Source organism: Polyodon spathula, chromosome 23, assembly GCF_017654505.1.
Source record: "Polyodon spathula isolate WHYD16114869_AA chromosome 23, ASM1765450v1, whole genome shotgun sequence".
Classification (NCBI taxonomy): Eukaryota; Metazoa; Chordata; class Actinopteri; order Acipenseriformes; family Polyodontidae; genus Polyodon; species Polyodon spathula.
Window position 1 is genome coordinate 6,185,942 of NC_054556.1, and position 26,142 is coordinate 6,212,083.

Genomic DNA, 26,142 nt, shown 5'->3' on the forward strand with positions numbered 1-26,142 from the left:
GTCTGCTCTCGTGTGGTTCCGCACATTTGGTGTGAAGTTTGAACAACAAAGTCTGCATGTGAAATGAACTGTGCCGAGTCCACTAAAGAGGGGGACTCGGTATGACTGGCAAATGAACCGAGCTTGGTTTGCTCACTAAACCTCAATGTGAACAACTGCTGGACTCGGTCCTGTCGCACAAGATAAATATTCTGCAGGTAGTTTAGTTCATATTCTAAGAAAATAAGTAGAGCAAAAAACAAAATGTCTTTTGGAAGTCAGGGTTAGCAGACATCCTGGGAAAACTGGGACGGTTCCAGTAAAACTTTTAAATTGTGTTTTGCTATTGTACACTTATCTACGGAACTCCTAAAGGGACACGGTGTCAATTCAAAAAGAAGGTTAGTATCGCATGACCATGACATAATATCTCGTATCTCGTGAGCAATGCTCATTATCTCGTGAGCAGGACATATCTCGTGAGCACAGCTTATTGTCTCGTGATGAGCACAGCTTAGTATCACGTGAGCACAGCACATCTCCTGAGCACAGCTTAGCATCTTGTGAGCAAATGACATTTCAGAAGTGAACAAAAACTATACTGTAGTTTGTTTTTTTTTAAGAAGAAGAAGAAGCTATTTGTTTACTAAAATGCTTCAAGGCACATTTGACATACATATTAGCTTCTTTCAAATCCAGAGGGTTCGACAAGTGAAATCTGGTGCTCTCAACTTAGCTTCAGTGGACAGCTGTCAGTCTCTGCTTGACATAAGACCAAAACTGAATAGTGGTGTGTTTTAGCATCTTTTGAAAATTACCAAATAGCTTTTCTTTTTTTTTTTTTTTTTTAAAGTGTAGCACATACAGTACAATGTATTTAGCAAGGCTGATCAAGGCGTGATGAGGAAAGCATTATGTTCACTTGCAGACAATGCCAGGAATTCCCTTAGATTGAATGCAAATTGAGTTCAAAAGATTGGGACCCAGAGAGGGCACAAGTAATTCACATCACTAACAATTTAAATGAGTGACTCATTCAGCTCAGGTTGATACAGACAGCTGCACCAGTGAAAGAAGGGATCTCGATAAAAAATGAACATGTCAGGTTTCCTTAGTGTCGAAGAAAATGTACTGTACTTGTCATAGAAGCATTTGGCAATATTAAATATATCAGATGCAGGCCGTACAAGTCACTGATGAAGAATATAGATGGCAGAGGTGGCAAACAGAACCAGCCATGGGTGGCAAGACAGATCACTGTAATAACTTAGGAAAAGGCATTCCCTAATACTATGGGCTTTGTAGCACAGCTAGGTGGGAGGAAAACCTTGCAGGGTGTCTTTAAGGCAAGGTGAGAGATTACTTTAGGGTATGGAGAGTATTTCTTGTACTGTATTTGTAAAGCATTACAGTGGAAGCATACAAAGCCACATTTCCCTAACTCTGAAATCCCTTTTTTTTAAAATAGCTCTGTTACAGTATCCCAACACCGTGTGACACCAAGCACTATAAATAATAATCCTATTATTAGAATCACGTATCAATTCTAAACATTTTGGAGCATCTCTTATCCTGTCAACTTTGAAATATATAGACACGTAGTGTTAGTTCTGCTGAAAAACTGAACGCAGAACTGTATGTTATTAAGGCCACTGAACTAGCAGCCCTTCACTGGCAGACTGTCTGTTTAAAAAGGGTTGGTCTCCACTCCTCCTGGCCCCATGAGGAGTCTCAAAGACACAGCTCCCTATGGAAGAAGCTTCTTGATGCTGCAAAGTTGCTAAGTTGCAGCAACTTGGAGTGTAGGCTCTATTTAGCTAATTTGTTAGCCAATGGGATTCCTTTATGGGGGGGAAATGGCAGACCCTGCAAAGAAGAATGCATACAGCACAGCTAAAACTAAACAACAACGGGATAACAAAAAATGCCGCTGATCAAACTGAGAGAAATGTACAGCACTACAATGCAGAGCTACATCTTCCAAAAAGCTACAAGCTGAATAGCAATCTGCTGCTGTTCTATTTTTAGCTCAGCACTGCACTTTGTCTGATAGGCTCAGGCTCAGCTGCTTACAGCCCTGGAGCCTTCATTCAGCTGCACAGTCCAGCCATCTGGTAGCGGCAGAAGAGAGAGAGAGAGAGAGAGAGAGAGAGAGAGAGAGAGAGAGAGAGAGAGAGAGAGAGAGAGAGAGAGTGCTGCACCTTTATCATGTAATACTTTACAAGATTGCTCCCTTGAGAAATGCTGCACAATAAGGACACACCCTTGTTACTGTAGGATTTGCCACTGTATTTCCCTTTAACAATCAGCCCATCTTCTGGTTCCTGCACCCTGTGTTTATTGAAGTAGCTGTTGTTTTAAAGACCATTTCTTACCTGGAACATCTTTACTTACTCTGTTTAGATCAAATTTATATCATAGTTCTGTATGATGAGAAAAGTTAACAAGATGTTACAAACAAAGTTCGTCTATTTTTTTTTAAAATAATATTTAAAAAATCAGGCTACCCTGTTTCTCATACTGTTCATGCATATTTAAAAAATATATAATTGGATTTTTATTTTAAAACATGTATTGTATAATATACACACACTAGCTATCTAGACCGGGCTTTTTTAACCGGGGGTACGTGAACCGCTCTGGGTACTTCTAAGGGTCATAGGGGGGTACGTAGAACGTCTCATTAATGCACAAATAAAAAATGAAAGTAAATAAATGTGTATTTTTTATATATTCACTATATATAATATATATATTATTATATATATCTATTATATAGTATAATACAATCGGTGGTTACACACACACGGTATTATATATTCTCTAAAGCACCGTGTATAATTATTTAAGCTTTGTTTAGCAGCTCAACGTTAACCGCAGATGAAAACAAATACACAAACTCTACTACGTCCACATTTTCCCCCTTTACGCATGCGTAATTTCGATTGAGTGGCTTATATGGGTAAAGCTGGCGAGCAGGGGAAACTGTTAGTGATTTTTGTTGTTTTCAACTTGACGTATTAGTGAAGCACAATTTATTTTTTGGACGTATAAATGCTCCGGTAAATAAATAGTAGACGTTGACGGGTTTTTGTTTTATTTATTACCGCGGCTGCATAGTAACAGCAATAGCGGCTGGTTGATTATTTTGTCTGTGTTTGAAATGGATGTATTTCTTGAGGTTGCATAACAAAAACAAACTAAGAAAACACAAGAGTCTACAGAAAGTGCAAAGCGACACAAAGTTATAAAGTATCATTTTTAGGTATTATAGTTTTACCTTGAGGTTATGTTTTTGATGTAAATATTTTAAATGGCACACATACTTATGCTGAGATGGGAAGTAAATGGTAACGTGATAAATATTTACAGTGCAGACTGTTTTGTATTATTTGTATAATGACTTTGCCGAATAGAAAGCCTATTGTTTGGTATTCTGTCTTAAACCAGTCGTTTGTCAGTCCCAGACGCTTGTGAAAAATTATATATTAAATAATGTGTTAATCAGATTATTCTGATTATTCATTGCGACTGGGGTACCATTCAGTGAACGAAAATTGTAAAGCATACTTTAGCTAAAAATCTCCCAACAGAAGGGGTACAGTTTAAAAAAAAAAAAAAAAGTTGAAACCCCCTTACCTAGACCACAAAAGTCTCTTCAGGTGAAAAATGAAAATTAAACACAAAAGAAGATTCCTCTCACTGAAAGAAAAATCTAGTTCTTTCTAACCTATTGTATGGGAAGCAGACCATATGTATTATCTTTTGATGAACTGTTACAAGGGGGGACTTGCCTCACTGATTTAGTTTAATGTTATATAGAGGTTGCAATTTTTGAACAGGTGTAATCAGGCATCCAGAAAAAAACGTAATGGATTCCATTTAGTTTCCTGCACAGAATTGTGACTTCTAAAATTTATTCACATTGTAGTACCTCAGCATCTTAATCCCTGCACAAGTATTCTTTATAAAAGCTCCTGTCCTATGACCTTATTCTACCCTTAGGAGTCAGCCGGGCATTAACTAGTACTACCCAGCAACTGTGGAACCTTTTTGGTTTAATCATCAAACATTTAAGAGTCACAGATAATTCCTCTTAAGAACAAAAGTGGACAATATATAGTTAGGACTATAGCTGGCTGTAAAGGTATTTTTTTAGGGTGCTGGCAATGGAATCAATCATTATGACTAATTCAGCAAAACATTATATATTCAGGAAGAACAAGCAGCAGTAACCCATTGGTAATTACCCATGATCCAACAGTGCACACAGGAGACCAGGATGTGGTGCTGTGAGGATGAGAAAAGGAGCCTGGTTGGTTACACCAGAGGCAAGCTAACTAACACAGAAAACATCAAAGCACTCAAGCAGGCATAAAACACACACTGACTGAAGAGCAGCAATGTACCAATTAAATAATCCACCAGCCCACTGGCAGCTCTGTTTACTCCACAACCCACAGTGTCATTTATATTTTAAAAGGGCATTGTAATGGTGTTTGCTAATTTTCTTTTTTTTTTTTTACTATAACAAAATGGAGGTATATACCAAAACACAAACTGGACTTCGCGAGGAGGAGCAGAGTCTAAGCAGACTAAATAGATTTTATATGTATAAAGTAAAAATGCATTTAAAAATGACAGACATGCACCTCACTTCCACACCTTTGGATCTGACCTATTAAATTAAACAGACAGTCATCTCAAGCCCTGTTAACTTGTGTTGCCTCTACAATCCATACAGATCCTCCAGCTTGAACTGTGATAACAGCCAATCAAACAGCTTTTGTTTTCTGTAATTCTGTGATTCATGATTTATTCTATACGCTCGCCTACTGCAATGCAGTAGGAAGATGCGATCCAAAAAGAAATATTGTTAAGGAATTGAATTAGCTGTTTCTCAGATGTGTCCAACTCCTACTCAGCAGTATTAGTCTGATTTTCACAAGACTTATTGATCATCTGTCCCCGGAGGGTACATTAATATGCAAAATTGAATTTACTTTCCTTGATGGAACAGCATCAAATTCACTTGAAACTGAATCATGCGAATATTGATTACAATATTGAGCCAGTATTATCTTTAGAGCGAAAACAGCCAACAATCATCTGGTGAATTTTAGCATTACAGAAAAACAGTTTTGTCTCTTAGCTTCTGACATTTTGGGCACAATTAAAACAGCTTTTGCTTAAAAAACTGACAACTTAATATTCTCTTTTATCCCCACATACAAAAATACAAACCAGATGGGTAATCAATTAAGTGTGTTGCATGTCAAACAGATATTTTTACAAACAGAACTAAACCAAAGCCAAGAATGTCCTGAACATGTTTCCTTCTGACATTTTATTTGAATCCTAAATTCTAGCAAAATAAATAATAAAGAAGGTCTTCATTGTTTTTGTATTAATACCCACTCCTGCCACATTTTTTGAAAATATGGAATGTAAAATTATGAACTCCAACTAGTGATACAATGACAGACATTCATTTGGGCACCAGGCCACAGTGCATCACATTCCACTGCACACCTTGCCTTTACTTGGAAGCTGTATTTTATTAGGAATCTAACAGTAATTAGGTGGCAAAATTCCAAATTCAGCCAGGGTCTTTTGGCTGCATTGGAGAACAAGAGAATGGACTGTGACCATGGACAGATGCTGGTCCAGTCGTAAAGAAAAGGGCTTGTAACCAGGAGGTCCCCCTGTTCAAATTCTGGCTGAGCCACTGACTCACTGTGTGAAGAACCTTTTTGTGCTCCGTCTTGGGTGAGACGTTGTTGTAAGTGACTCCACAGCTGTTGTTACAAAATCTTTATGCACAATTTATAGATATTTATCATATGTTAAAACAAATGTGCTGCAACAGAAATATATCTTATGTTAAGGAGAATAGTCCCATACCTGTTCCAAACAACCATTATTTTTTAAGGGTGGAGCAAGACTAGTGTAAACAGCTGGGTCAGGACAGAGTTACTGCTTTGCAAACAGAAATAATACAAATAAAACCTACTAGAGCATGGACACCTTTGACTCTATCAGGCCTTTCCAATCCAGGATCTCGAGCTGACCTGGTTGATAATAACTTCACTGAACACGTGTTAAATCTGACAAAGAGCCAAATGTTAATACCACTAAGCTACAGATTAATCAAGTTAATCAAGTGGTACACCCTGAAGAGAGAGAGAGAGAGAGAGAGAGAGAGAGAGAGAGAGAGAGAGAGAGAGAGAGAGAGAGTCTTTCAGGGCTTGTTACATTTAGTCAACGCTCAACTGAATCTATCAATGTTTCATTTTATTTTCATGCAACAGGAAAAATATAATAAAATAATAATAATAATAATAATAATAATAATAATAATAATAATAATAATAATAAAAACATTTAAAAAGATGTTACCAAATTAAATGTCCAGTGTGCTGGATGTAGTAGAACGCACGCATGCCCACAATAAAATAACTATTTTGTAGTAAAAAGTACTCAAATTATACTCATATTTGCTTTCAGTCTTTCAGTGTGGGACATGCAGTAGTCCGAAAAACATTATTCTTTGTTTCTTCTGTAATTGTAAAGAGTAACAGCAATCAAACCTTTGAATTCTGTTAATGACATTGGCATGAATGTATTCAAGTGTACCATTTTCCCCTTTACATTTCATGATCGTGTGTATAGAAATATACTGTACATACATGTATGTTACGCCCAATTCCATTACAAAGACTATTGTGAAAATAATTGTTTAATTGTCTTCACAGGATTATGGGAAAGAAAATAATAATAATAATAATAATAATAATAATAATAATAATAATAATAATAATAATAATAATAATTTTTAAAAAAACTGCAAGGATACGCACAATTTCAACTATTGAAATTAAGATTTTGTGTAAAAATGTGTCAAAACCCACTTCGTAAATCCACTTACAAACATTCCTTTGTTAAGTAGATCTTCCAGCTGCAGTGCCTCTCAGCAATAGTACATTAAAGTTAGCCTGAGAATGACTTCAAATGAAGAATGTCAATATGCACAGTTGAACCTTACTGTCTTTGCTGATAACAGGCTGAAACTGGGTGATCACACTTCAAAGTCAAGAGGAATAGCTATTGTGTTCAGAAACAGGCAGCAAATTCAGATGGGATCTTGTTCTCTTAGGACAAGAGCTGTTTTTTAAATCAGGTCATGAAACACACACAAAAAAGAATTGTGTCTGTAACTATTATCAGGATTTCAAATGAAGAATTCTCTAAAGCATAAGCCAGCTCTGACAAACAAAAAGAAACTTGCAGCCTAAACCAACTGTAACTTAGCTCTTTACGGGCGTATGAAGATAATCTAAAGTAGACTACTGTACATGTTATCCATCTCCAGTTAATACAATGCGACACTATACTGTATACATTATATACTAATAATGGAGCACAGAAGTGCTTTTGTTGTACATTACGTTCTCCAAAAATAACACACACTATTTTGTTATATATGTATTCCTTGTTCACAGAGCACTTTCAGATTTGGTTATGTTAATATGTTAAGCTCATAAGTGCTTCATATTGTAGGAGGTATTAAGTCATTTTCAACAATTCCAGGGTCACCAAGGGCATGTTCTTGAAAGTGGTGGGATTGAGTTTGTTAATGTATTAAATGATGAGCAAACCTAATGTCTTTCAGCCCAGACTGCTGTCATGCCCTGCATTTCAATCATACACAAGGTCCTTGAAGAACATATCAATGGTGCTCTTTGCATTCAGGGTGGATATTAATGTACCTGACAATCTGTTATATAAAATCCAAGTAGAAAGTGGCTTGGCAAATGTCCTATGACAGTCATAAATGCCCACACACTGCTGTTATATAATTTTATTATTAAAAATACTCTTTTTGTACCATATTGATTTTCTACCATCATTTTAGAAAATAGTCTATAAGTGATAGAACATGCATCTTCAGATATGGCCAAAAGTTTTGCATCATATATAATTTTAGGATTGAGACATAATAATAAAAATATATATATGAACATAACTTAGATCTTTTATTTAACATCAAGTATTATAATAATCGTGTATCATTATTTGTTTATTTAGCAGGCACCTTTATCCAAGGCGACTTACAGAGACGAGGGTGTGTGAACGACGCATCAACTGCAGAGTCACTTACAACAACATCTCATCCGAAAGACGGAGCACAAGGAGGTTAAGTAATCACCCAAGGCCACACAGTGAGTCAGTGAACAAGCTGGGATTTGAACTGGGGACCTCCTGGTTACAAGCCCCTTTTCTTTAACAACCAGACCACATAGCCTCCTATGAAATCATCTTGCAAAAGTCTACTGGAAGCTATAATAGTAGTATAGTATTTCAATTTTAATTATGTGAGATCTTTCAATTTCTGTCAATTTTTTTGTTAAGTATATGGAAAACTACAAGCGGTATGTGGTTTAATATGTTAATGTCACATTATTTCATTCCACTTGTATGAAGCAAAATTAGTTAATTCTATAGGGTGATGCAAAACTCTTTGCCATAGCTGTAAGACTTATAGGACAAATTTACAAAAACCATTGTGTTGGTGATGTTCTTACCTGACATGCATTGTACAGCAGTTGATGCTCAAACTTCTTGATTCCCAGGATCTGCTGGAACATCTCGTATAGCTGCTCTTTGCTCAGGATCAGCTCGGAGGCAGCGCTGGCTGTCATTCTGGCTTGCTGTTTGCGAGGGTCCTCCTCCCCACGATAAATTGCATCAAACTTAGCCATCCAGGAGCTCAGGACAGTCTCCTTGCTGAGGCCGTCGATCTCTGGCAGGCTGCGGACCCTCTTCTCAATGTGTTTCTTGAACACCTCCCTGGAATCGTTGGCAGAGCAGCCTCCACTTTGTACCATCCGAGAAACACGATCACTCTTGATAAACACCTGCAATGAAAAAAAAGAAAAAAAAACATTCACTGTTTTAGAAATTAATCCTATCCTATATTCTTAATGCTGGTAAATACAACAATAATTTGCCATGTCTAAAATGTAGGCTGACCGTGCAAACATTCTTCATATTGAAATTGTTCAGTTTTTTTTTTTTTTTACATAGTAATATATGGAAACTGCCTGTGGATTGACTGGATTTTAGACCCCAGAGTAGCCTTTCACAAATTTTAAAACTAAAGATACATTTTTTTTATACTGAGTTTATCTTAACTTCAGAATCTTTCTTTCGAATAGCTTTTAAATGAAAATCATCTAAAACCCTGTTTAAAACTTATTGAGAAGGGTTTCATGGAAACATGAAAACAATTAATTTTAAATTTCCAAGCTTGGCGGAAGGGGTCTAGTTATTTTGTACCACAGATTTTCTTTTTAACAATTGCAACATAGCACTGTGTTGTAATTGTTTTTTTTTTTTTATTATTTCCTTTCAATTTGAGGTCTATTGTGTCTTCAAACCATTTTCTTTCTAATGATCCTTATTTCTTTGAGGTTTTGGCAGACTTTCTGCTGCTACACCTCTTACCAGTGCAGATCAATTAATATTTGTTGTTTATATTTATATATATATATATATATATATATATATATATATATATATATATATATATATATATATATCACATTTCATAGTGGACCACCATTACAAAGCGCTTTACAAGACACGAGACTAGGGTGTGTGAACTATGCATCAGTTGCAGAGTCACTTACAACAATGTCTCACCCGAAGAGCACAAGGAGGTTTAGTGACTTGCTCAGGGTCACGCAATAAGTCAGTGGGGACCTGCTGATTACAAGCCCGTTTCTTTAACCACTGGACCACACAGCCTCCAACAATATGCCTTGTATATTCAGCATATTCTATAATCTACAGTATATAGATATTATTTGGCATCATGAGATGTATGCCAATATATATTCAATATGGCGCAGTGCTACATTGCCTTTTACGACCTCTGTATAGCATTAGGCAATATGCATAACACAGTGGACATAACCTGCTATGTAAATGTTCACAATGCTATGTCTGTTAGTACAAAGGCAAAGTCTGTTTCTGAGAGGTGTAATATGCCTGTAACAGTATAAGTCTAGTAAGAAATAACTAGTTGCAGGATGGAGTGATTAAACTATACCATTGAAATTATTTTATTCCACTTTGAAAACATGATTTTGCCTCCTCACAGACCTTAGGGCCAGAAGATTTATTTTGAACTTCAAATAACCAGCTTTACATTTTGTGCACCTATAATTGTGCAACAGCGGGATAATGGCCAATAAACTTAGACCCTGATTGCCAATAAACATGATTTATAATTTGCATTGTACCCTTCCCATCCTCCATTACAGCTGCAACAAGCAGAATCTTCCCTACCTTAAAACAAACTGGCAGAGTTGCATATTGCTACGTTTTAAATTGCATATTTATAATTTAGAGGCCTAAGGTGAATCAACATCATGTGGCAGCTAAAACATGACTTAACATTCTTGTTTACCAACAGAGGTTCCAAAACAACTCCCAAGAGAAAGACGTTGGAATGTGAATGTTTGTTACTCACATTTGTATGCTAATGCAATTACACAAAGGTAGGTCTTGTTTGTCAACATGGCTGTTGTAGCAAATATGGGAATGAGAACAGCAATATATTGTAGTGCATATTACTTGGGTAATAATTCTCTATGAAAGCCAGACCTTGTTTAAGACTAATTAATTACTCTATTGAAAGCACATTATTTAACAAGAATTACTGAATAATAACATCATGGAACACACATATTTTGAATATGTTGGATCCCTTAAAAATGGCCTGCTAGTAATTGGATATCATTGTATACAATAAGGCACAACAATCAAGTAACCCACTAACAATACTAAGCTCATTCTTTTTTTTATAATACAATAATGTAACACTGTCACTGGGAAAAGAAACAAACTTACCTCATAATAGCTTTGGACAGCATTAATAAAGGCCTCATCAGCCACAATCTGAGTCTCACCGTTGAGGAAGGCCTGAAATCGATCTTTCACTGTCTGAAGTTGTTGCTTGCTTATCTGAAAAAATAAATAATTGAATTCACTTTTATGTCAATTACTTGCTGAGATGTGTGCAGCGTGATGAGAAGCACCTTTGGGTTCAAACACCAGGCATTTCTTCTGTTCCGTAAGGGTCTTTTGGCACTAATAATCTGTAGCAGGTGTCCCTGTTTGAATCTCAGTCATTTTCTGTTCAGGGTAAAACCTCTTTCTGTTATCAGCTGCTTCATCTTGGAACGATTGGTCACATGCATTGAGGAATCTTGGTATCATCACACAGTTTGAGGTGCACTAGGCAATTTCTAACAAACCTACAACATATATGTACCAGTTTTTAATCGATATTGTGTGTACTGTGCTGGTTTGTGTATTATGATACCGAATGTCCTATTGTAAATACATATACTTCTTTCCAATTGCTTGTACATGTGAAGGCAAGAAATAGAAATGAATACATATTGTGCCCTATCCTTGCACAACTAAGTGGAATATCAAATTATAGATTTGAGTAATAATGAAATTTAACAGAGAACATTTGACGTTTACCTGGGCATTAATAAATACCCAAATAATTCAGACTGGCTTTATCAGGTGACTGTCCTATATAGACAAAATGGCATTGAGTTCTTCTGTGCAAGCCTCCAGTCTATTTTGTTGTGTATATCTGCCTCTGGCCATATTTAGCTTGCTGCTCTGTGTTGTAAAGGAATAGGAAATGAAACAATATGATGACATAATATGATACAGAGAGATGAGAAAAGTAAATGTGGCCACTTAGAGAATAGTAGTAGGGTTGTTTTGTAAACGTAAGCATCACTGTTGACTGCTCTGACAACTGAGTCTACAATTACTGACTTTACTACAAAACGAACGTTTACAAAAAAAATTTAAACGACACAAGTATATGCTGTTCATCTGAGATGTAACATAATGGAAACTAATCATTTAGATTGCTTAGCTGATTAATAAGAAATAAAGAAGGCTATAACATGATGTTGAAAGCTATTGTATGAATACATACACCACAGAAGACTTTTTTTCTGGTAACAGAGAGGAAAAAAAAAAAAAAAAATATATATATATATATATATATATATAGGCAATGTGTAGAGGAATAGACAGACACACAAACCCAACCAGAGGGACAGACCAATACACCTGTACAGTGGTGACTTTACTAATTCATTTGATCATTTAATTTGACAGGCTCAATGGTTATCACTTAAAACTAATTAAATAATGTTACTGTTATCTAACATTTCATTCTCAACCAATAAATTGGGAATCCAACTTATCCTATGCTTTTCCTAATGGGTTTAATAAAAAATAAAAAATAAATAATATTCATCCCTAAAGCTGGGCAAGACTCAGCTTTGATGCTTACCAAAATGTCTGGAGACCAAATACATTTCTCATTCAATTACTCTTGGACATTAAATCGTTAATTTAAACTCCCCCTGAAGGTTTATATATTCTTATAAATCTGTAGTTTCGCATCTATTTTACTATATAAATAATTACTGTACCTTGCTTTGGCGTGATAGGTCCTGTATTTCATATTAGTCTTGGTAATTGCACAGTATACAATATTACTGTGTAGCCCTTTTGCTATAAAGTATATTCAATTCATTTTAGACCTTGAGTGTTTGAATTGGTTTAATAATCACTATGTCTGGTAAGTTGTTAAAGATAAAAAAGGTCCTTTTGATGCTACTGTATTTTGTAAACATGTGGACCATCAAATTACAAAAAAATGATGGCTGAAAGCTTATACAGTAGTCTCCAGCTAAGAGAACACCCCTCAGGAAGCAAGCGACGTGTTCTCTAAGACGGAGTTAGCTACCAGACACACTATAAATAAACAAATAAATATGTATTACTTGTATTGACGCACATGCATCAACACATGAAATGAACTGAATAAGTAAAAGAAAAGCAATAGGCAAGTGTATGTTAATAAACTATAATAATAAAGTAACAGACAAACTAACATTAAAAAACTGTCAAACTAAATTAACACAGCACCCTACACATGTTAAAACATGCAACAGCAATATACAACAGCATGCACCTTATTCAACAGAATGGTGAAATATCCCTATTTTAATACATGTAAAATAAACTCTGAAAAGATTAACGATTAAAGATAAAAACCAAAAGCGCAGAACACTATGTATCAGTTGTGAACAAATCGCTACTGGTGCCAAGAAGGTGTTCTTTTAAGCGAAGTCCCTGTTCCTTTAGCCGGAGCATTTACAATGGGAAAAATCAGTTTCACCACAAGGGTGTTCCCTTAGGCGAAGTGTTCTCTTAGGAGCTTAAATTAGCCAAACACTTTATTTAAAATGGGCCCATCTTAAGCGCTTACGATCAATCAAACATGCTATCAAGGCTTGTGGGGTTAGTTTTGACTGTAGGATTAGAAGTATTTATTTGTTCACATAAATACATATCTGTCAATTCAATCATTCCGTCGTATTTTATTACTTGACATATACCATACATCAAAAAAGTGTACCAAAAACAAAAAGTATTTGCATTAAATGCAAAAAACCGAAATGCCTGGTATCTTTATTTGTATTGATGCAATAATTAAAAATATGTATACACACACACACACACACACACACACACACACACACCATTTTAATTACTCTGTAGCTTAACTCTGCTGAGAAACGGGATGCAGACACTTTGTGGATATTCCAATATTATTCAATTAAAACTAATCCTTTTGAATGGAAAACCGACCTGTGTTTAATCATTCAAATTTGTAGTACAGTGATTTCCAAAAGCCACAGCAGATTGAAACGAAAAGGCCAGCGCCGTCAGTAGCATCTAAAGAATCATTATCTACAGTCTGTCTTCACAAAGACCTGGCTTGTAAACATGAAATGCTGCAGCGGCGCAAAAGAAGCAGCTCCATTTTTCCTGTTTTCATTTAAAATTCAACTGACATGAAAATGAAGTACCAAACCGGCAGAAGCATACACAAAAAAGTGACTCTTTGTAGAAGAACTCTGAGAGCATTTTACAGATTTGTATGAACAACCACATTACACAGTTAAAGATACCTGAAGTCAAATTATTATTGGAGGGAAACTGAAGTACAAAAGATAAATTAATTACGCCCAGGCATCACATCTGGTATGATCATGTTAGACGAATGATGGATAACCCCAGGTGCTAAAAGCTTTTGTTAGATCAGATTACTACTGACCCGAGTTTATGGCATGCTTATTGATTGAAGTTAGTTATTTTATACTTTCAAGTTAACACTAAGAGATGATACATTACGTTGCAAAAACTGGTACAGTAACACCTCATAGTTGCTTCACCTAAAAGTAAACACACAGTGGGAGACTGACATGCACAGCCATTGAGCTCCACAACCATTATTACCACAACCATTTTTCATTTTTTTATTGGTCTTCTGGGCCATTCCACTCAATTTGTATGTTGATGGACTTATGGTACATTTAGTTTTTTTAGGAATGGCACAGCTAAACACTATTCAGCTGTTAGGCTTTCATGGAAACCATGTTACAAAATGAGCATACCCATCAATGTGGTAAATAGAGAAGTCTCACTCACAGACCGAAGGCACTTGCATTTGATGCAGGATATGCTCCGAACTAATCCAACAGAAATAAAGCTGGAACAATATAATAGTATAATCAACCATTCAGTGAAGCCTGAATGTAAAATCTAACCTTATTTACAGTAAAGTACCGCATTTTATTTTGTACTTGTCCATTATATACATATACAAATTATAATTAGATTTTATCCTGTATAAATAAACTGCAGTTTGAATAAACTGTATTATGTGCCGCTGCTTTGCTATCTTGACTGGGTTAGCTTTGAAAATAAGATCTAGGAATAACTCATTGAAAAATGACTGCTGTGGTAGAGCTCATTACAGTCTTTTGTCTTAGACTTTAGTGATGTTGGGGAGTGGAAAAGTACGTGAAACTTATTGCCTTTGAGAGTCTCTAGCCATCTGGATATTCATTTAAATGCCCCAAGTGCCCTTCCTTAGTCTCTGCTATCTTATTCGGATATTTGACAGTATAGTGATTCACTGCTTTTCATTTCTCATTTTTAATTGTCACCTTAACTTATTCCAACACTCTGCACATTTCAAAATAGAAGTCATAGCATAATGTTTCCCAGTGAAATAGAAATGTTGTTACAGTTAGCTATACATATGTCTTATTGTTTAAACCTTGTTTAAATAGAGTTGAAATATTGTTGTACTGTTTTATAAAGGTTACGCTGGTCACTAATTCCTGAGCACAGATCCTAGTTAGGGTTTCAGTTACATAAAAGAGTGCTGCTGGACATGATCCCAGTCAGAAACTTTTCAGTTTTAAAATGTTGGTATCAAAATACTTGATAAAAAAAGGCACAAATGTGCGTGTGCAGGGCGAAAGCCCTCCAAATGTAAGTAGTGTGTAGGGGAATGTAAGGTTGGCAGGGATGAGGTTATATTTGTCCCTGCCCAAAATCACAGGAGTGGCCATTTCCAATTAGGTAATTGAGTGCTAATTAGGGAATTGACTTTGTAATGGATTTTGTATGTATGGTACAGCTGGATTTTGTTTTACTGTATTTTTGTAATTAAGTTCGGAATTTAATTTTATCAGCATTTTTTGTCTTTATATTAATATAATAAAGGCCAAGGATGGGAAATGTTGTCTTTTTGAGTGTGTGAGTTAAATCATACCCGCGGTTCACGTCCATTTGCTTTAAAACATCAGCGTTCCAATTTCTGGCGCACAACTCAAGAAGCTTCCATCTCCCCACAGAGAAACTAGAACCTGCACTTCCTCAGCGTCCCAAACATGTACTTTTCTCTCATCAAACTAGCTGCCCGCCATGTTGTTTGTTGTTTGTCTATTTGGAGTGTACTGACTGATGCAACGTCATGACAAAAATCCTTAACCCCGGCCCCTGTCCGTCTTTGCTCTGAGCCAGATTGAGATGTCTTATGAGACCTGAGTTTCATGGTTTGGTTCTTGCTCAGCTCGACAAATAGCCAGTGGAGAACCATCCGTACCATACCTAGCCCACGTTGGAAGTGCCAGTGGAGAAGGGGTATGAGTCTCTTATTCCTGGCGGTAACACCTTGGGCTGTGATGCTATCCTGCCACAGTGCGGTAGAAAATGGCTGACAGAGAGCCTACTTTTATAAATAGACTAATTTAAATGACCACCTTAATAATAACAATAATAATAATAAGATTATTATTAGTACAACAACGTCTCACCCGAAATACGAAGCACAAGGAGGTTAAGTGGCTTGTTCAAAGTCACACAGTGAGTCAGTGATGAGCCAGGATTTTAACTGGGGACCTCCTGGTTACAAGCCCATTTCTTTAACCACAGGACCACACAGCCTCCTTATGTATCACAGTACATGTACGTATATCCAGAATCTTAAATCCAGTGTATTTAATGGTTTTGTCTAAGGGAACATATCTTAGTAAACAGCAATAAATATAGTCTTTATATTTTAATTACGACTGAAATACATTTGAGATGTGTCAGCAATGTGCAAAACTCCTGAATACAGTATTAACAGCATGTCTTGGCTGCAGGTACTGTCAGTAGCTAATGAAAGTCAGCTAATGGATGCTCAAAACATTGCTATGGCATTGGAATAACTTGTCCACAGTCCATGAACAGTAATGGAGGTCAAAAATCAGCTGATTCAGTAATTATTAACGATACACACACCAACTCACATAAAATGCATAAATACATAAAATTAATTTTTTTTGTTGTGTGTCTGTTCCCAGTTAGATTACCAGAGACAAAGATTCAATTATAAAACACATGGCCCACGCCTGACAGTGTGAATCTAGGTACTATTTCACAATGATAAGCATGGTTAGCATAGGTTTTCTGTTGCAGTAGCTTTAGATCTGCAAGCGTGGTATCAGTTGGTGATTCTGTCGCAGCATAATAGAAGTCAAAGCCTCCTCGTATGCATTAAGTAATGATGTTTATTTTATTCACCTCTGTTCCAGAACTCACACTTGTAGTAAGTATGGAAATAGGGTTGACTGAAATCTCTTCAAATAAAGCATGATTTAAGCCAGGGAGAAAACTGTGTCTTCACAAGCTTTTAATACTGAAAAAGTCCACTATATTATGATTGGGTGAAAAGTGAAAATTAAAGACTTGAAAATGTTTACACCTGCCAGCAAAGGCAGGCGATCAACAGCTAACACAATTTGCTTTCTTTAATTATCTTCAATCTGTCCTCTTCTCTGACTTATTCCCAATCTTTTTTCAAAACCACAAATATTCCTTGATTTTCTCTTTCTTGTCCATAAAGCAACTTGAATACACTTCCAAAAGCAAATCTTTTTTGTTTTTAATAAGTAATTAGCAGACGCTTTTTATCCAAAGTGACTTACAGAGACTAGAGGGTGAACTATACATCACAACTGCTGCTGCATAGTTACTTACAATATGACCTATATACAATGTCATTTAACAAGTAGGAAGTTATGGTAAGAATTAACATTTTTTATAATTCCCTAATATCCGAAAGGAATATTAAGGGGAAACATGCATGAATAAAATGCGATTTGATTTACACATCAATACTCCTAAAACAGAATACAGGTACTGAGCTACGTGTATTGATCTGAACAGCAAGCAGGTATTTAAGCAGGACAAATATTCATTAATCCCCATATAAAATGGTCACACCATTTAGATTCCACCACAATGATGAATCAACATTATACGTGGCTGCTGGGAAGCTGCTGAAAAAAAGGTCGTATTTCCTTGGTTTGCCCTTGACTGTCATGTATCGATGAAGCATTCTGCTCTCAGGCACAGTGAAACACAGTCCACTCTCAGGGACCGTATTGAATATGTGTATGACCTCTGAAGGGCACGCATGAGAACACTTCTTATCATTCCCCACAGGATAACACTCCAACTCTTTACATAAAATGCAGCATCTAAAACACTCAACATATCTGCTTGTATATATTTCCACTTTATATGGATAAAAATAAATTGTGACCAAAGCCCTGCTGATAATATTGTAGAGGTGGCAGATGTTAAACAATGATGGATGGCTCGAAGAACAAAAGAATGTTACAAAATAAGCAGACCTATTCAAACTGCACCGGAGGTCATACGTTTAGACGGGTTTGGAACTGATAGTGAGACAGATTCACAATCAACATGTATACTCTAATCCTACAAAAAAAACAAAAAAAACAAGGGATGTGATTATAGCATCATGCTGCTACATCTCTGTAATCATCTGATGTGCTGAGGGTAAATCAGCTAGATGGTAACTACTGGGGACTTCATGTGGAGCATAGAACACTCAAATATCTATCTATCTATCTATTTATCTATCTATATATATATATATATATATATATCTTTCTTTCTACAGGAGCTGTTACTCAGTTAATCTGTATTCAGAATCCGACAGTGCTCTGCAGCCTGCAACTTCATGCCTGGTTGACAGTGGAGATTGAGAACGTCTTTCAAGTTTTGTATGACCTTTGTCTTGCATTGGGAACGAGTGGATTGCTGTACTATAGGTATTCAATTTTTAACGTCACCAGACTAAAACTAAAACAAACCTATCAAAATATACACCAATTAAAAATATGAATATGTGTTAAATAAGGCTATTATTTATAATTACATTATGAGGACTTGTAGCTGCCTCTAGCTGTTTTTCATATTGATCCAGGCTCTTACTGCTTTTATCTAAATTGCATTGGTGTCATGTTTGGTGGAGCACTATTCATTACCCGATATATCGCACTGTACAACCCTCTGTACTGGGAATGCATGTTGTCTTTCCATTTGAGTCCTGAATGACAGTTCAAAGTTATACATCGAGAAGCAGTCCAATCTGTGACACATTTGTATTTCCTCATTCCCAAGACAGACTGAAAACTTTAGCATCAAAAATCATTCGGCCTGTTTGCAAAATTCTAATTTTCACACATCCATTTTTAAAAAATGTGCTAAATCGGGCTCTTCTTTTTAGGGTCTTTGATAAGAAGTTGTACAAAATGGCTGAACCAGGGAAAAGACTAGTTGAGCGGTGAGACCAATTAAAGTGATTCAAGAGAGATTTTGAGAGGGAAAGATCTCCAGATTTGAACATCTGCCACAAAACAAACAAAAAAGCCATACAATCAGTTTCATTTTCTTCATTTAGTAAATGAATACACATACGTAACTCAAATTAGTTAACCTAATAAAACTGCTTATAACAATGCTAAACAAATCCAAGCTTCCTTCAGGGACTACTTCATTAAGGAATATAAACAGTCTGTCCTGTTTTAATGCACTTTAGTGCGTAATAACATTTCAGCTCAACTGTTTGAAAATGCTCTTTCAAGAAAAGGTGAATATTCAAGGAGTTAAATGTCACCTAAACCAATGCATGCAAAATGCAGACAGTAAAACAGCAAAAATATGGGTAAAGGGTACCTCAATGTTTAAATCTGCTCTATACAGCTATAACCGTGCTGTTGGCAGCTATAATTAGATTTGTGAAGAAAAAAAACCTTTGGTGTTATCTTTGTAAGCAGATTTTTAATGCTTGGAATACAAATGAAGAGAATACAAGGAATGCTTTCCTCTTTCGGATGTAATGCTTTCCTACTTGGAAATAGAGTGACTGCTCGTCCCTAATTGGACAGGACAGTCTCTAAATGTAAAGGTCAAGTCTAGATAAATGACTTCGGAATGGATTTTTGACATGTTCCCAGACAGTGTGCAACCTTATAGCTTAGCCCACATTCAAACCATAGCATATCAATTTGTAGCGAAGCCCTGCCCTTGTTACACCATTTTGCAATGCTTTACCCAGCCCCACAATGACTGACACATTGGATAGCTAATCTAAGACATAAAACTATATAGTCCCACTATCATGTGGCTTTTTACACTCACATCACATATTCACCAACAGCCTGACACTGATCTGCTTTGGCGACACCAAACAAAATATAATTCGTAGAATATATTAATTTCAGTGTTTTCTTTGTTCATGCGAAATGGCTGACTCTAAAAGTTGAAGTGACACTGATAGTGATACACCGGTAAAGGAAGGAGTACCCTATAGGCCTGCTCCACAAAAAAAGTAAGCACATGTGCAGATTCCGAGAGGAGTGGATGAGGTCATACACGTGGATTAGGGAAAGTGCAAATGATTCAACAAGAGTTTTTTTTATCCATTTTGTAGAAAAGATTTTAGAATTGGACCCTGAGGTGAAGAGAAAATTAAGAACAAAGCATTCCAAGTTGATATTTAATTTTGAAATACTGCTATTAAATATACAGTATAAAATATGTAAATATATAATACCCCCCCCCCTGCAAAAAAAGAAAAAATAAAGGCAGCATAAATATGTAGAAAACGGGATGGTGAAGTCGCACACAAAGCATTGCTAAAAACTAACTGGTACACATTGTTTACTGTCAGCAGATCCAGCTCAAGCAATGCTCTTGATGTTAAAATGTTTCGAATTTTTTTTTTTTCCACAAAAAGAGCCTCTCCCAAGCTACTGAACCAGACTATCAAACCTACCCCTAATGGCAACTCTGATCTTCCAATGTAAAGCTTCAGAGGAGAAACACACACACACACACACACACACACACACACACACACACACACACAAGCTTAACCTCCTACTTTTCCACCACCCCCATACAAATCTTAAAATGAGTGGGTCATCTTTGTCAAGAGCCACACCCTTTTTCAGCAGCTCAGCAGGTTATCAAGAGAGTGGTATTGCAACTGTATTGACATTTTGTACAGCATATTGTAGCGCAGCAATATACTGCCCTGTACTATGGGTCCCCAAGTAAAGGTTTGTTAAGCTATTCTTATTAGGCTTTCCTTGGTTGCTTTGTCTCGGCTATAACTATTTGTTTGGTTCAGAGTAATGCATTTGTGAAGGAAGGCTGGCTAACAACCTTCCAATATGTGTTAATATAATTTAAAGTACAAAATGTCTCCTTTAATGTGCAATTTGTATTCAGCTAAGACACAAATACTGTATTGATTCTAGCATGTCAGGGGAGAATGCTTACACTATGACGTGGACTGATAAGTAAATAACGTTTTGATTTACAAGAAAAGGCTGAAAAGCACGGTAAACATTTTTTTTTTTTGTTGGCAGCTGTGTTAGTTTAAGGCAGTCCCAAAGCTTGTGACTAATTCAATGCAATTTTCTATGTTAAATGATCGGCTCTGACGTGTATGTAACCTTGTGACTGGTCTGTTGGGGTGCAGATTAAGGCCTGCCATCTGCAGTATGCTGCACAGAGTCAACAGATAATTGGGTCAGAGAAGAAAGAGGTCTTTGAGGTCAAGAGTCAGCGAATTATCCCATTTATGTTGAAACTGGAACACATTCCATGCTTTGAATTATTAATTTGCAGAGGACTACATTTACTGACAAGGTCTTTAATGTGGAACTGATTTTATATTTATAAACAAGGGAACAACACTTTCCAACAACCTCAAACTCAATTTTTAAGATAGACCAAAGATTGTGATTCCCCCAGTGCTCACAAATTTCTTTCACCACTTGAGAGTCTTGGCTTGAGGAGTGTCGGCTGTATTCATAACAGTGCATTTCAGTAGAGGGTTTTAATCTGTGCAATCGCCTCAAAGGAGATTTCATTTTAGGAGTGAAAAGCAATTACCATTTAATTTACAACTGGTTATACACTGTGTTTAATAACTGGAGAAATCTGGTGATGCAGTCACTTCACTTCCTGACAATGTATATGCTAAGGTGTTCTAATGCCCACCTTCATGTGCATTGAAATATTTAAATCTGAACAGCACTACCAAGTAACTTCATATTTGACCCAATTATAAGAGTGCAATTAATTTGAATATACCAGGACAGTTATGAATTTAATTAAAAAGGCTGCTTCCTTATCAAGACATTTGAACCTGCTTTACAGGTCAGAAGGGACATTTGACAGGGTTTAGAGCTTGTGTTTCACTCTTTCTACAGTACACAATGTGTATCTACAGTACTGTAAATAATCAATATTTACATAGTATAAAATTTAACAGAATATTAGCAGAATGCATAAGGGAGATTTAGAGACTTTAAATAGCATGTCCCTATTGAAAACAACAATATTATTTGGATTTAACTCAAATATTCTATGGCTGTGTTTTGCTGTGGGTGTGCAGTGCATTAATAGTAGAAAACAGAGACCTCAAACTGCAAATTTCACCATGCATGTGATTATCTGAATGCTGATATGTCATGTCAGCACTATGAGTATTATTGTTCCTCTTTCACATTTGCATTGTCGCCTGGTCTGTGTGTGGAAAGCATGTGCAGCTGCATTGGTTAAGTTCACTGTTAAGCAAGGACAACAAGGGAAATGGATTATAAAATACAGATACCACTGGAAAACATGAAGAAAATGTAAATAAAGCGTACATACTGTACTGGCACTTCTTCTAAGCTCAAGATGCTGTCTATTCTGTGATATTTAATGAGCTAAGGATGTGAGTGCAAGTCAGAGCCTAAAGAAATGCATTAGTGTATCCTATTGAAAGCACATTACAATGTAATGGGAAAGACTGCTAGTTGACGGTAAGAGGGCTTTTTAACTAGTTCTTTTGATTTTTTTTTTTTTTTTTTAATGAAGCCAAAAAATAATTTTAATGTCCAGCTGAATATATGAACACAATTCTCTCTGATGGTAGTGCATTAAGAGCTGTCCTTGCTCATCCATTAAAACTGTAATGAAAGGGGAGAGTGGGTCTAAAAGAAGGAGTAAATGCCTGGCACCCTGCCTTATCCATCAAAATGCACTACACTGTAATGTTCATATTCATTTAGTAATGCCATTTGTTTTGGTGGCTAGTTACTTTAATCTGAAAAGCAGCTCTTAAATCTGTGCAGATTTCACAGTCTCTAAGCTAAGGCACAGAGAGAGCCCCACACCAGCAAAAAGTACAAATATGCAGATTACTCATGCATTTTCAATGAGTCTGACAAACATGAATACTGCACTGTACGATAGACATTATCTCACTGTGCAATTGTAGTAGATAGGTTACTTTTATATTCAGCATGATAACACTATGAACTTCATCTCAATCAAATGCTTATAATGGGTAGTGCATATAGAAGAATGGTGTCAGACTACAGTAAGGCTTATATGGTATGCTAATGTGGGTGTGGTATGAGAATGTACTTTCAAGTTTAATGTAGAGAAAAACAGTATTAAAATCAATATGACAAAGAAGCACATAACTGTGAAGGTTGATTTTATTGATTGTCAGAATGTTTCTTACAGTAAGGTGTTCTTTGCTAAATGCAAGCAGCCTCTACAACTTTGTTTGCATCCCCAGGGTAGGAATGGACTCACTTTTGATTGGTCCCACTAGTATTATATTTTCCTCTGGTGTATCAGTAAGGTCTATACAGTAATGATCCTCATATAATGTAATGAGGTAATACAACAACTAATATTACTAGGTGATTCTCTAGTGCTTTATCAGTTCATAGCATTCGATACAAAATTTATTTTTCTTCAATATGCTCAGAATGGTTAAAATAAGATAACACCAATCTCTTAAGATTGTTGTAATTATAATAGTTGATACCACTTTAAGAACACGTTCAGACATTAGAGTTAGCATTGTCTATACAGCGAACATAATCAGTCTGTGTGTGAAGTTTAACTGGTAATTACTACAGTATATTAGTCCCTCCAGGATTCTGCGATTTTGCGATCGCAGCAAAAATTCACGGAATTGCTCTCTCCCGTGGAATTTTAAATTTTTTTGCAAAAAACCGAAAACTCAAATATTCATTCCCTACTAAGCAAAGTGTTGTTCTGTTACTCCTATGTGAAAGGTCAGAGAAAAACAATTAGGGACTTGCTTGTACTCCCTGTGCTGCAGGTCCTGAAAGATGTCATTCTAATTATATATGGAAATACACATGCTTTTTCTACATGGTGTAGTAACATGAATGCTCAAAAAGGAAGGGGGTGACAAACTATATTAGATACTATCCAATTACTTGGGATCTTCTTTTTTTTTTTAATTGTTACTTTCCTGTTTGTTTTGGGGTATGTGATGGTAGCACTTTCACATTGTGGTCTTGGTCAAAGAAACATCAGCCAATCAGTGTCGCCTGTTACTGTTTTCAAGTGCTTGTCACAGCTTCCAAACTATTTCTATATGCTGTCTTCATGTTGATATGTTTTAAAATTACAAAATTTTGGTGAACAACAAATGTTTCTAAAAATACCCTGTTATATTTGTAGAAAAATGCTCCAAACCTTGTACACATGTGTAAAACAGTACATTTGAAAAATGTACCAATGCTAATTTGAATCCCAGTGCACAACTACAATCTTATTCTGCTAGGCAAATGTTATTTTTACTAATGTGATTAAATATAGTCATATGCTTTGGCCATAACTGTATTTAAATTTATTTTTTAAGAAGTGTTATGTTTTATGTACAAAAGAAAAAATTAACTAACTGTCACTTACTTTTTCTTATATATTTATACTCATTAACACTGTTTTTCATTAAAAAGTAATTGCCGCAGAGTTTTGCAGAAAACAAACTTTTCTCGTTGCATATTTTAGGAAATGTCACCATGGATTTCTGTGGGGACTAGTGTATGTGAAAGCACTATGCAGCATACACAGTATGTTACTGTTCCTTGGTGGCATAATACACTATAGGACATAAAGGAGTATAAATGTAATGTTACCAGATTGTGAATGATGTATATTACTCTCACAAAGTAACCAGCAAGCCTTTGTGCCTGTGCCCTTAAGATCCTTATAATATAAACAGGTGTTATCCCAGTCCTGGTGTCTTTTGGGCACAGTAGTATTACACACCTGCTGGTGAAGCAATGGCATACTGTAAGCACACAATCACCACTGGAGTACAGTGCTGTTGATGCTAGTGCTTATTAAGGTAGGTGTTCAGTGCCTATATTAGGAGCTCTGTAGATACTAGCGTGAAGCAATATAAATTAAACATCATTTATTTTATCGTGAAGTGTGTACACCTTGTAATCATGAATTATGCAAACCTGAATTAGCCATTATATATCAAAAGATAACAGCTGCAAAGGACACTAACAGAGAGCACTGTCACTGTAGAGAACGCAGAGATGAAAGCCTGTCCTGCACGCTGGGAGAAAACTCAATTGATTTACATCTCTCATCGTATCTTTCTGTAGATGTATTCTGGTGCTTCAATGTATGCATATATTTCTCTACAGTTTACTGAACTGAAAGGAGAGGGAACACTATTAAATTCACAATAGATCAACCACTAACTGTATCAGTGGTACAGTAATTTGCTTTCCTAGTACCACAGTAACTTATGTTTCTGTGTATCGGAGATTACTTAAATTAAATATCTGCCCATTTATCAACCACAAAGTATATTAATAAATACAGATCTGATGAATGATGCTGTACGGTATATTTTTTGGCCCTGCTTCAGTGTTTTCTCATGAGCGCCGTGACCATCCACTACTTTAACAACTCAGAGATGTCGTGGGAAGCCCTCTTTGTGCGATTTTGCATGGTCTGTTACGGAATGTGCAGCCATTTGTAAAAAACCAAGTTCTTAATGTTACCGTAGTTGAAGCCACACAAAGTGTTCCCTCAAATAATAGGATTTAGGTCTGGTAAGTGTGATTATCAGTTAATCTCCCCTGTTCCACTTCCTAGACTGTGAGGATCTACATTACAAATTCAGGGCCAAACCCACCAACAAAAAAGTCAACTGGATACAAGATACCACCATTTTATCTTACAGCGGTCAAACTAACACGGTCCTCAGTCAAAGCTTATAGTATGCTTGTCTAAACCATTATACATAGCCCGCCAATATAATCGTGTTCTTGCTAACAGCACTCGGGTATAAGTCTCATATTCCTTTTCACACTCTCGTGCTGGTTAAAAAGCCCTGCTGCTCAACCCTGCTCAACTGCATGCTAATTACACCAGAGGGAATACAAAGACTAACTGAAGGTAGTTTTGTTTATTTAACCTTGTTTTTTGAAGGGTATTTCTCTAAACAAAAAGTTCAAACTCATAAATGAATTAATTTCCTATTTT

At 36.1% G+C, this 26,142-nt stretch overlaps 1 protein-coding gene across 19 annotated transcripts in view; it reads right to left on the reverse strand.

The window, feature by feature from the left end:
* Positions 1-26,142, reverse strand: part of LOC121298149 (calcium-dependent secretion activator 1) — a 102,422-nt gene that overhangs the window by 71,395 nt on the left and 4,885 nt on the right. For all 19 annotated transcript variants that reach the window (XM_041225023.1, XM_041225020.1, XM_041225033.1 and 16 more), the window contains exons 2-3: positions 10,897-11,010; positions 8,565-8,897 (exon numbers count right to left, since the gene is read on the reverse strand). In XM_041225023.1, the coding sequence (XP_041080957.1) occupies positions 8,565-8,897; positions 10,897-11,010 (447 nt within the window). The remainder of the gene's footprint in view (positions 1-8,564; positions 8,898-10,896; positions 11,011-26,142) is intronic.